Source organism: Anguilla rostrata, chromosome 2 (assembly GCF_018555375.3).
Source record: "Anguilla rostrata isolate EN2019 chromosome 2, ASM1855537v3, whole genome shotgun sequence".
Lineage (NCBI taxonomy): Eukaryota > Metazoa > Chordata > Actinopteri > Anguilliformes > Anguillidae > Anguilla > Anguilla rostrata.
Window position 1 is genome coordinate 51,555,642 of NC_057934.1, and position 11,992 is coordinate 51,567,633.

At 41.6% G+C, this 11,992-nt stretch overlaps 2 protein-coding genes across 4 annotated transcripts; one reads left to right on the forward strand and one right to left on the reverse strand.

Annotated features, from left to right (window-relative positions):
- Positions 1-1,333: 1,333 nt before the first annotated feature.
- On the forward strand, positions 1,334-9,544 carry si:ch211-256e16.3 (kelch-like protein 20). Of its 3 annotated transcripts, none has more exons than XM_064322948.1 (11): positions 1,334-1,497; positions 2,655-2,942; positions 3,082-3,408; positions 3,773-3,916; positions 4,468-4,654; positions 4,935-5,072; positions 5,889-6,083; positions 6,348-6,524; positions 6,853-6,999; positions 7,463-7,628; positions 7,715-9,544. In XM_064322948.1, exons 1-11 carry the CDS (start codon positions 1,450-1,452, stop codon positions 7,881-7,883), a joined length of 1,986 nt encoding a protein of 661 aa, XP_064179018.1. In that variant the 5' UTR covers positions 1,334-1,449; the 3' UTR covers positions 7,884-9,544. The 3 variants fall into 3 exon arrangements, with proteins under 3 accessions (XP_064179018.1, XP_064179017.1, XP_064179020.1); XM_064322947.1 differs by having other exon boundaries at positions 1,336-1,497; positions 4,926-5,072; XM_064322950.1 differs by having other exon boundaries at positions 1,338-1,497; positions 4,926-5,072; positions 5,955-6,083.
- Positions 9,545-9,644: 100 nt separating this feature from the next.
- snu13b (SNU13 homolog, small nuclear ribonucleoprotein b (U4/U6.U5)) lies at positions 9,645-11,992 on the reverse strand. Its single transcript, XM_064322953.1, has 3 exons — positions 11,832-11,992; positions 10,779-10,899; positions 9,645-10,066 (listed from the first exon to the last, which is right to left on the reverse strand). The coding sequence occupies exons 1-3, from the start codon at positions 11,832-11,834 to the stop codon at positions 9,804-9,806; spliced, it is 387 nt and encodes a 128-aa protein (XP_064179023.1). The 5' UTR covers positions 11,835-11,992; the 3' UTR covers positions 9,645-9,803.

Genomic DNA, 11,992 nt, shown 5'->3' on the forward strand with positions numbered 1-11,992 from the left:
TCCTTACATTTGTAATCGCAAAGGCCTGGTAGGCCGAAGAAGACCTCTATGGTTGACGTTAAAGAATTCTCACCACAATGAAGAACAGCTCCCAAACACATGTCCTATTCATTCTGCTGGTGTCTGCAGTTACATCATTAATGAAGACAAGTGAACCAGTACACATAGCAGCCACATTCCCAAATGGTAACATGCCCACCACATGTTTCACTCTGGAAATCACTCTGATACAAGTGAATCTTGGTCTCTCTCCACAAGACCTTGTGCAGGCCCACTCTGCAGGCTATTTTATGTACTTCTTAACTGTCATCTGGCCATCCTGTTTTTGCGGCCGACTAGCGGTTTGCATCTTGCAGTGTAGTCTTTGTAGTTCTGTTCGTCAAGTCTTCTGCAGACAGCTGTCACTGACACATCCACCTCTACCTCATGAAGAGTGTTTCTGATCTGTCAGACAGGTGTTTCTTTATTATGGTGAGAATTGTTCAGTCTGGCCCTTTGGAATTACTGTGCTCCTGAGTGCTCTCTTTGTTCTTAATAATGTTCCAAATGGTTAATTGAGTTAACCCTAAGGTTATGGCAATTTTTTCTTCTTCTTTTTCTTCTTATTTCTCAGCCTCACAATGACTTTCATTGGTGCAACTCTGGTCCTTATGTTGACATATGCTAATAGCAGACTCCAAAGGCAATCAAAAGCCTAGAATCAAGACTAGATACTAAAAGCTTTCTTACACCTGCAGTAAAGAAGCAATTGAACACACCTGACTAATCAGAAACACCTGTGAGGCCAAACATTGCGGCGCCCTGAAATGGGGGCTATGCATAAAAGTGGTTATTTTTACACAGTGAAGCCAATATGTTAAAAGACTCTTTAATACCGTAAAAGCTGAGAATCTGCACTTTAACCACAAATGTATTGTTTGATTGCAAATCTAAAAGTGTGGAGTACAAAGCCAAATAAAGTAAAAATGTTTTGTCCCAAACATTATTGAGCTCACTATAAATACATACATACATATACGTGTGTGTAGTTTTGCCATCTCTTCCATACATTCTCATTTCTAAAACAAGACACTGATTATACTTTGGTGGGAAGTAGGTTCCTGTGTCTCCCTGAGAACTGATTTTCGATGTGCACCATTTAGAGAACTGCAAAGCGTTAAAATGATATTAATTTCGATTCTTAAACCAGAGAGATGATTGTTATCGGTGAAAATGTTCCATTCAGCAATGCTTTGAACGTCTTAAACAACCAACATACAGCTGCTACGGATCATCGGCAAACAAAATGCAGTTACTATTCCAGGTCAATAGAGGGAACTGTTTTCTTTTAACTCATAATTCTGTCTGTTCCAATATTTTTCTCTTTAGGCTGTGGCATAAACGGGGCTAATGAGATAGCGTTGCTATGTTCAGTAAACAATTTGAGATTGAAATGAAGGTTTTCCACAAATGATCAATGGCTGTTCCTTTGAGAAACGGAAGGAATTTGCAGACATCGTAAGTTGTTTGGGTCTTCATTTTCATGCGGACCGTGCTTATTCTGAGGAAATAAAAGGGGAGATAAAGTCATATTGTTAGAGCTAACGTTATGTGGTTACATGAAAATTGCAAATTGGAGCATGCCGCCGATTTTGAAGGTTATTTGTTTTAGCGAACTCGCAAGCGAGTAGGTGTAATTGCAGTTTGTAGGTGTTACGTATGTGGCTGGCTAGCTATAATAGAATTCCACGACTCGTACCGAAATGTATGATCCTATTGGTGTTGCGCAATGATGCAGTAACGTTATGGAGGTTCCAAATGAGCTATCTCAACATGTGTTTATCTCTTGAATATGTACTGCATTAGCTACATGCAGTCTCTTCTCCAGCTGGTCTGCCTTATTTTGTGTCAGAAATCTTACCCTGGTTTACACTGGAAATATGTTGAGTCGTCTTGTTTGATGTAGTTTGGACTGTTGATTAAATACAATGCATGTATACGCAGTTTACTCTGAAAGCTAAAATGATTCCCTGAAAGTGGAGATTGGAACTGTGAATGCTGCATGTATTTTCGCAGACATTCTACTGCAATGTAACGGCAGGTGAAAATTCCTGAGCAGAAACATTGCGTTCTATTCCAGCTGATAACCGGCCTTACAATTACATTTTTTGAACACAGCAGAAATGTCTTGTATTTATTAAATATACTGTATATTTTTCAGAGGCATGTTATAGCAATACTCTCATTCTTTAGTTGTATTAAATCTATTTTCATTTGTATGGCTTGAGACCAAAATCTCAGTACATGCTGCTCCCTACAATTTATGCAAATACACCTATATGTTATAATATTTTCTACAGGATTTCACAGTCTAATTTTCGGAAAACATTTTATTAATGCATCGGTTTAACCTAGTCGGAGTTGGAAAGTGTTATTCTACGTTTACATATTAAGTAAACATATTAATTTGAAGTAGAGTAAAAATCGACGAAGCTAATAAGCTGAAATAAAACCAGGTAAGTGTGTGAGCACTCTCGAGCACTGTCGGTGCCTACAAAGTGCACTGCAAGTTCCAATGTTATTTCGTTCTGCTATGTTGATTTTAAAAGGCTCTTGGGCCGCAATAGCTGGTTTATAATACAATCTTGGTGTATTTCTGCCCTTCTTCACTCAAGGCTGCCTTAAACAGGAAGATGGAAATACTGGCTGTAAATGTGTCAGCCACTGCCCCTTCTGCTGCCACTTCAGCCCAATCCCCTGAACAGGAGGACTCGGGCTTCCCGCTTGCATCCTTGGACAGCGAGGACTATGTCTTTGTGGAAGCACGGCACTCCAACAAGGTTCTGGAAGGCCTAAACAGCCTGCGTCTCAACAATGCTTTCTGTGATGTCATCCTGTGCTGTGGTGGCCAGGAGTTTCCATGTCATCGTATCGTCCTGGCCTCCTTCAGCTCCTACTTTCAGGTAACTGCTGTAACGGAACAGTGAAAAGAAAATATTTCCGCTTGTCTTTAATTAAGTAACAATTTTTTTTAAAGTAAGGGGCACAATGCCAGTGGCAAGACTGCAAACTGATCATTATATACTGCTTTGATGCAAACAGGCCATGTTCTCCACTGATCTGATGGAGTCCCGGCAGGAGCGGGTGGCTATCAATGGGGTGGAGCCTCAGATGATTGGCATGCTGGTGAGCTATGCGTACACTGCTGAGGTGGTCATCTCCAAGGCCAATGTGCAGGCTTTGTTGGCTGCTGCCAACCTACTGGACATCATGGCAGTTCGCGAGGCCTGCTGCCGCTTCATGGAGCGACAGATGGATGAGATGAACTGTGTGGGCATCCACTGCTTTGCAGAAGCCCACTCCTGCCGAGAGCTGGAGAGGCAAAGCATGGAGTACATCCTGCAGCACTTCAGCTCCGTCTGTCGCCAGGTGAGCCTTCACCAGCGGGTGGGCTGGCCCCCTGGCCCTGCGTCTGCACGCAGTTCCTGATGACCGTGTTGCTACTGGTAGCTGAGGGCTGGTGTTTACGTGAATAAATATTGCATACTGCAGGATTTTTTAAAAGCGTTTTTTAAAATTAAGTGTATGGTATAATATTGTTTTTATTGTGAATATTTAGTATGGGGAGTATGGGAATGTATGCCTAATCTTTGAAAAAATGACTTGACTATATAAAAGGAGACTTTTCTTAGGTCATTGTGTGTAGTAGACCAAAATCAGATGACCTGATACCTCAGGTGCCCTTGCAGCTCATAAAGCCACACTCACCATACCTAATATCCTCTACCCATAGGAGGAATTCTTGTCCCTATGTGCTGACAAGCTGACCGAGATCATCTCTAGTGACCATCTCAATGTGCCAAAGGAGGAGACTGTGTTTGAGGCCGCCATGCTGTGGCTAGAAAAGAGTGCCTCCCGCAGGCAGAGCTTTGAAAAGGTGTGCAGTAGTACATGCAATAACAGTGCATACAGTTAGTTCTGTGCTGTTTTGTGTGATTGTTATACTCAGTCTCTAGCTCTGTCATGTGCATTGTTTAGCTGTGGGGAGCATAGGAATGGAAATGGTTCTCTTAATGTATTGCTGTTGATGTTTTACTTGAAGCAGGTTTGCACTTTGACTGAAAGCTGAATGATGAACTAACCTGCTTCTAGTGAGACTTACTGTACATTTCTTGTATTGCTACACACTGGGGTTGCTGTTCTCTGTGCATTAGAAGTATAGAACACCCTTTACAGTTTGTGTCCTTTAGTATGATTACTCCAGATAATGTATATCTTTGGAAATGATTGGTGAGATTGATTAAATCATTGTCTATTAAGTGGTATATTAGGCCTGGTGAACATTGAACCATTTATATAACACCTTTCATGTTGCACCTCAAGGTGCTTCATAGTTATAAAACCGTAGTTGGGGTAAAACAAAAATAAAAAATTTGATGTGCATAATAAAATTGAAATTAAGGAGTGCGTGGCTGTTGTGTGTGGCAGGTGCTGGAGCACATTCGGCTGCCCCTCATTAGTCCCTATTACATCCATGATGTGGTCGAGTCCCTGCCCGTGGTCAAGGAGTCCTTGCAGTGCCAGAGGCTCATCTCGGAGGCTAAAGACTACCTGCTGCTGCAGGATCGGCGTGGAGAGCTGTATGGCCCTCGAGCACGTCCGCGTCGATCCACAGGTAACACGGTGCATGTGCACAGCCTGCACATGCATGCACGCATGCACATGCACACACGCAGGCATGCACAAACACAGTCTCAAAAAAAAATGCATTCCCAAGCTTGCGTATTGGCAAACACACACACATCCATACAACTCAAGGACACCTATGGAATTGAAGACAGTAACTTGGTTTTTAATTTTTTTTTAAAACCAGCATGTTTCAAGCTCAGCATTTTTCAAGCCATGAATATTGTGAAGGAGAGGTTCAAGGTACTGCCTGTCCCTAGGCACAGCAGACGTGATTGTGACTGTAGGGGGTGAGGATGACAAAGTTGTTCTGCGTAGCGTGGAGAGCTTTGACCCGGTCACCAGTCAGTGGAAGAGCCTCGCCTGCCTGCCCTTCGCTGTCAGTAAGCACGGCCTGGTAGTATCAGGTAAGAAAATACTTCAGCTTTATAGTTATATACGTTTTTAATATAGTAGTATATGAGTTTTACACAGTAATGCAGTAATATGTCCCTGTTAGGAAAACATAAAAGCTCTGTCTTGCTGTAATGTAATGTCTAGTCTTCAAATCTCTATTTTTGCCAGTGAGATTGTTGAAGTTAAAATGTTTTTATTCATTCACACTACTGTACTACTGGGTAAATTGGCGAAATTACACATAATGGACTCCCCCACGGCTGCAGTCCGGCCCCTCTTTCATCGCCGCATCCACCCTGACCATTTCCGCCTGCTGCTCCCCACCATCACCAGCTGGCCCCCGGCCATCATCTGAGCCGCCACCTTAGGATTATCACTTAACTGTTGTTATTTGTGAACAGCTGAGGAAACCCAAAATGAAATTTGCATAAATTAATCTGCTGAAAAATAATTTCTCATTTTGACTTAATCTAACCAAGTGTAATAGTTAATTGACAATACTTATTTTCTTTTAGTTGTATGTGTTTGCAAGCATATGCTTTAAAAGCTTGAGGAAAGGATTTTTTATATTTCAGGACGATTAAGAATAACTGGTAGGTAGATGGATGAAGCCAGGGCTGCTGAGTGGCTCATCCTGTTAAGGCACTGTTCCAATACATAAATAAATCCAGACTGTGCTAGTATTCACTGTGGCTGGTAGCCCTGCAGGGTGATGCACAGTTGGCTCTAGCATTGCCTAGGAATGGCAGGTTATTCATTCTGCCAGGATGCTAGGAGCATATTATTGCACTCCAGTGACGCCCCTGAAATTGTTTGCCTTCTCATAGTTCCTGGAGGAATAGTTTTGCATTCAGCAGCAAAGGTGAGTGTCACAGGACTCCTGCCCTCCCCAGGTTCCACGCTGTATCTGGCTGGTGGGGAGTTCCCTGATGGCTCAGCCAGCCGGGAGATGTGGCGCTATGACCCCTGCTTCGATTCCTGGTTGGAGATGGCCCCCATGAACGTAGCACGATCAGAGCTTGGTGAGATGGTGGTGAAATTTAACATAAGTTGTTGTGAAGTACTATAACATTTTCACTCTGCTTATCAACCCTTCAGGTTATACATTCCACACGGCCTGCATTAATTCATGCTGCTATACTCAGCAGCATGAATTTCCAGTCCAGTCACATTTGTTGTATTTTGTGGAGATTGCCTATTCACATACTTGCATGTTAAAAATAGCTCTATCTTTTGCTTTGCCCTCTGCAAAATGTGAAAGCGAATGCATGATTGCTCCCATGCAGGTTTGGTTATGCTGGATGGCTTCGTGTTTGCGGTGGGTGGCTGGGAGGGCCGATCCCGTCTGGACTCTGTGGAGTGCTACAACCCTAACACTAACACCTGGCACTTTGTGGAATCTGTCAAGATGGCAGTGACCAGTCCTGCAGTAGTGGCTCTAGATGGACTACTCTATGTTACAGGTGGGGTGACAAGAAGCTATCCTGACATGTGCTTATGTTTGTTGATGGTTAAGTATAAGTGTATAGTAATAGTGAAACGTCTGATGTTAAATTTATGATCGTGCATACAGTAGTATATGCGCAGTTACACCTGTAGATTGTGTGTATTTAGCTAATTCTAATAGGTATTTGCAATACTTGATCTGTTCCTTATATTTTTATTGATTAGAAAGAACCATATTGATTGGAGCCCAAGGAATTCAAGGGTTGACCTACAGTAAAATCAAGTCCATGCTGTGGCTTTCTATCCCTGGTGTAAGCTAAGTTAATGTGTTCTCCTGTTTTATAGGTGGCGCTGTTCTTGAGGATGGTGATGGCACAGACTTGGCACAGGTGTACAATCCCAAAACATGCGTTTGGACCGAGGTGGCTCCCATGCAGATCGCTCGCTCTGGCTCCGCCGCCTGTGTCCTAAAGGGCAAGATCTATGTCATAGGTGAACGTTTGGCCTGGGTTCATACTCTTAAACAAGACAAATATTCATCTGTTCTTTATGGAAGGTTTTTAGCTTTTATACCCTATTTTAACTTCGAAATCTTAACAATACAACATGATGGACAAGATTCTTAAATTTGTGACTGAATCTTGTTTAGCGCAAAAAAATGCTTTGCTAAAAGATGACTTAACTCCAGAGAAAATAAGTAGGCATAGTTTAGTACTGCTTTTTATTTTTGTGAGACAGGATGATAAAATGGCATCAGATTTACTGTTTATGCTGTTATAGAAACAAAAAGTAAGCGCTTTCTCTTAAAACCTAAGAACGTTAATATGCAATCAATTATGTTACATATGAGCATGGATGCAGATTCATTTGTTTTTAAACCATGAAAAGTATCATTTAGATTTTTTTATTTTATGGGGTACAATTTTAGTAGATGCCTATCTCCCTCCGTACACAGGTGGCTGGCATGCCTCTACAGAGAACACAGATAAAGTTGAATATTATGACCCTAAGAGCAACCAGTGGACAATGTGTGCTCCCATGAAAGAAAGACGCTACCGTCCCGGGGTGGCTGTGGTGGATGGAAAGATATACGTGCTCGGGGGAGAAGAGGGATGGGACAGGTTTGTTACTTGACAATGTTTACAATATATCTGTGGATATGAGGGTGAATGCTAAGCAAATTCACAATATTGTTTTCATTCTTCAGGTACCATGACACTATAGAGCGGTATTGTGAAGAGACAGATACTTGGGAAATTGTAGGGGAGATGCCAACCAGTCGGAGCTGGCTCAGCTGTGTGTCCCTGCAAGTCAGAAAAGATGCCCACAGTGCCAGCCAGCCAAGCGCTGGATCAGGAGAGTTTCCTGCTGACTAAGAGCCATTGTGATATATGTGGACTGCACTGTTGGCACTACTTGGCAAGACCATTTAGAGAGAAGACTGCAGAATCATAAACAGCCTGCCACCTTCACTGACTCCTGCTCACTTCCCAGCATTCCTGTGGGCTTTAAACAGACTCGAGCATGCAGCTCTAAAAACTGATCCTGTTTTTGGAGGTGAGGGGGAAACCTTCAGTCCCAAGTACTTTCCTGAAGGTCAGATGTTTCTTTTGAACTCTGTGTATCCAGAGTGATGGCCTTACTGTGGTCAATGCTCTGTCCTTTGTGGAATTCCTAAGGTGTCTTTGTGATGTGGGACTTCGTGCCAGGTGTTTGTGGTGAACTAAGGAAAAAGGTTAAGTGCTCAGAGAAAGCAGATTTTACAGCACACCTTGAGATGAGTGCTTACACTGTCTTTGTTCATCGTCAGCGTCCAACTACATTTTGTACCAACTGTGGTGTTATTTATAGTGGCAAGTCCATACTGAAATTTCAACAAATCTTGAAGCTAGTGTGTATGGGGTGATCTTTAGTGTCAGTATACAGTTATTTGCCTTGATTCTTGCTGGCAGCCTTTGTGTCATTTCAAGCTGTGTAGTTAACTTGGCTAGATGTTTCCCTTCATGAAGCATAGCAGTCCCAGGGCATACATTACAAAACTTTCCACTGCATAATCTTTAAAATGACACACAAAAACCTAGAAACATGATTCTGTTAAGCCAGTGCAACCAATGCATTTTAAAACCAACAACCAACTAGTTTTTTTTGCACCAGATTCTATCAATAAAAGCATGTATGCGTTCATATATGAATCTAGATAGGATGTATGTACTGGACTCTGACGAGACTAGTTGGGATTTTTTCCCCCACTTGATTATGGGGAAATCCCTCTGTTCAAAAATTGCAGAAAAAAACTAGTGGCAACTGTGCTGTATAGAAAGAGTACATTCTGTCTGCATCAACACTACTTCCATAAAGCACTAATGACATCCTTTTTAATCTAACCATGCTCAGTGGGAACATCAGGGCTTTCCAATATTAGCCTGTAGTGAGTTGTATATTTTTGTGGTTCCAAACCTCAAATCCGGTACCCAAGGCCAGATCTAAGCATTTAATGCATTCCATCTCTAGCACACCTGATGCAACTAATCAAGGGCTTGAGTTGTATCAGGTGTGCTTGAGGTGGAACACAGGAAATGCCTGGATTCTGCTGGGTGTACCCGAGAGGTTTGGGAACCAGTGGTATCTCGTCCACAGCAAGTGTGTGCATGATGTGCATTTTTGGTAGTGTGTGTAATTGAGGCTTGCAGAGTGCATATCCCTTAATGTGATTGTGTAGACTGAAAACTATGGAAAGTGAAGTTAAAATAAAAATGTGTAAATCTCAGAGCAGCACTGCAAATTGAAATCACTAAAACAGGATGCAGAAATTAATCATTTAGCAACTTCCAGCTAAGTGTAATTTAAAATAAGCACTCTTACTTTGAGCACTGATGGGCTTTGTACATTTCTATGTACAATTCCATTTTAGAATAATGTACTTTTGATAGACTTCATTTAAAGCCATTTTGCGATCTCAAATCGGTGCCCTAATATGGGGTCTGATGTCTGATGTGGCAATGCACTGCTGTAATCACAATAAATATTGCACTAGTTATTGTAAGGGTCTTGTTTTATACAGAAATAAATCCATCAACCAATGTACATTACTCACCATCAAACTGCTGGACAGCCTTTACAAAACTGGTGCTTCAACATTTAAAAAGACCATATTTTAATATCACAAAAGCATGAAAGCATATTTGTACACTGGCAATACAATGGAATGAACTGTGTTCAAATAAGGATTATGAAATGAGGATTCATTTTTAAACAAAAGTCTCCACAAATTACTTTCTTAACATAACTTCCATAGATCAAACCAGCAGTCTCTCAATAGCCATCTGCACAGACTGGATTTGAGGTTTGAGTTGGGACCCCTCCTTAATTGTGACAGATGTGGCAATTACGGGCCTTGAAACTCCACACGCGCGTCCCAAGGCCTGCTTAGAGCGTACGAAAACGTATGGCACGTTCTTGTCTTCACACAGTAGTGGCAGATGCAAGATGATCTCCAGAGGTTCAGCATCAGCTGCCATCACGATAAACTCAGCAATGCCCCGGTTCAAGGTTTTAGTGGCTGAAAAACAATGCCAAAAAATTAAGTTGCACAGAAAGTATATCCCAGTTAAGCAGTTAAACTGGGTCATGAAAAGCACATGAACCATAGGCCTACCCTTTCAATGAAGGAAAAAAACCCATGCCTTACTTCCATGACTCAAATGGGAAAAAAAATAAGATGATTCACAAACATTTGTGAAAGAGGTTTATTTAGTTCTATGACTAAAATGTGTGTTTGAGAGCAAAGTTATTCATAAAAAAACAAAAAATAAATAACTGCACCATTACTGATTTGCATCTGTAATGGTGCAGTGAGTGAAATCTGTGAGAACTAAATTAAGAACACAGAACTTGCACTACTAGTCTTTTGCAGATCATATTTGTGTGTGCAAAAATGTCATAACACTTGTAAACGTATTGTGTGCAGTCTTGCAAACATGCTCACAGGGCATTCTGTAATATAACACTGCATTTAATTTAAATGTACATTCGACCTCTTTGAAAGTTATGAGTTAGTTCCACAGATCCAAATGGTCGCCAAATTCGATCGGTTCGAATCTGAGATTCTACTGTATTACAGTCAATACATAGTTAATAATACCTTCATTTCAGCTACAGTTCTCTTCTGACCCCTTATTCTGCACCCCCGACCTTGTATAAATTAAAATCAGATAGCGTTTCACAAATACCCCACAGAAAATCATATCGATAATTAGATACTTTAGCCTTACCCTCATTTGCGCCTTTCCTTAGCTGCTTATAGTTGGACGCTTGTTGCACAAGGTCCAGGATGGTTTTGGTCAGTGTAGCATCGGCCAAAGGGTAGGCCTTGGGGTTCACTTCAGGGTCGGCCTAGGGAATAAAATAACTATACCGTTAGGTAGAATAGCATAAAACAGTTAAGCGTGTAAATGCGGTAAGCAGCAAGGTAGCCTACAGGCACACCTACATTAGTGAGTTAAACTAGCTAAACAGCAGTCTTGTAAAATCGACAACCGGCCAGAAATTAATCGAGGCCTTATCACGTGTGTACACAGTATAGCGGGCATTACGCTCTTCTAGTAAAGGTAACAAAGGCAAACATAGCTCGCCAACCAATATTCGAAGCGGAAGATTCTCCCAACATGAAAACGTGGTTGTAATAGGAGTTCCACTGATCTAGTAACTAACAGGTCATTAGCTAGGAAGCTAACTACCACGTGTTTTCCCCAAAGCTGCATACCTATAAAGTTGAACAGAACAAACGTAGTCAACACTTCCCATCTAGTTTGCCATCTTAAACGTGGAACTCAGATAAACTTCGCTTATAAAAAATGGCATTAAAAATATTATTAAAGAGTGTACTTTGGTAGCTTCCATAAAATATCCACTCGTTTTTACCACGCCAGAGGGAGTGTCTTTCTGATCAGTGTTACACAGAACCAGCTAGCCAACAATTACTTGTGCTATACGACTACGAGCAACTTCGCCGTTAGCGAACATTTGCTAATACAGCTAGCTACCCAGAGACGTTCTACAATGGCTACTGCAGTTTTCTGACATTAGATAAAGACAAAACAGCCGTGTTAACAGCCTGTAACTACATAATTATAAGTACTAATATCGGCTAACGTAGTTGTCTATATAAAAACAATGCTGCGGTTATTGTTGGCAAAGATCCTGTATTTATCGGCATGCTAGCGAGCCGGCTGCATGAAACGAACGTTACACTAATCTTTCGTTGCTACTGCAGCCACAGTGCATTAACTAATAGTGTCTTCTTTCGCTGAACATCATTTACTCACCATATTATCAATTATCAATTGTTGAGTAAGTGAGTCCTCTCGGCGCGTGCTTCACGGAGGACTGCAGGAATAGCTAGCAAGTAGCAACCACGCTTCAACGTTAACTACACGTCTGACCGATTTCCAAAGCACGTGTTCAGGGCATATGCGCAAATAAGTGC

What these genes read in the sequence shown, in the direction of transcription:
- si:ch211-256e16.3 (XM_064322947.1), top strand. Translation starts at nt 1,450, where the DNA reads ATGATCAATGGCTGTTCCTTTGAGAAACGGAAGGAATTTGCAGACATC. An exon ending in CCTTCAGCTCCTACTTTCAG is followed by an intron (nt 2,943 to 3,081) that starts GTAACTGCTGTA and finishes TGATGCAAACAG; the next exon opens with GCCATGTTCTCCACTGATCT. An exon ending in GCACGGCCTGGTAGTATCAG is followed by an intron (nt 5,073 to 5,888) that starts GTAAGAAAATAC and finishes GCCTTCTCATAG; the next exon opens with TTCCTGGAGGAATAGTTTTG.
- snu13b (XM_064322953.1), bottom strand. An exon ending in AAGGAAAGGCGCAAATGAGG is followed by an intron (nt 10,067 to 10,778) that starts GTAAGGCTAAAG and finishes ATTGTTTTTCAG; the next exon opens with CCACTAAAACCTTGAACCGG.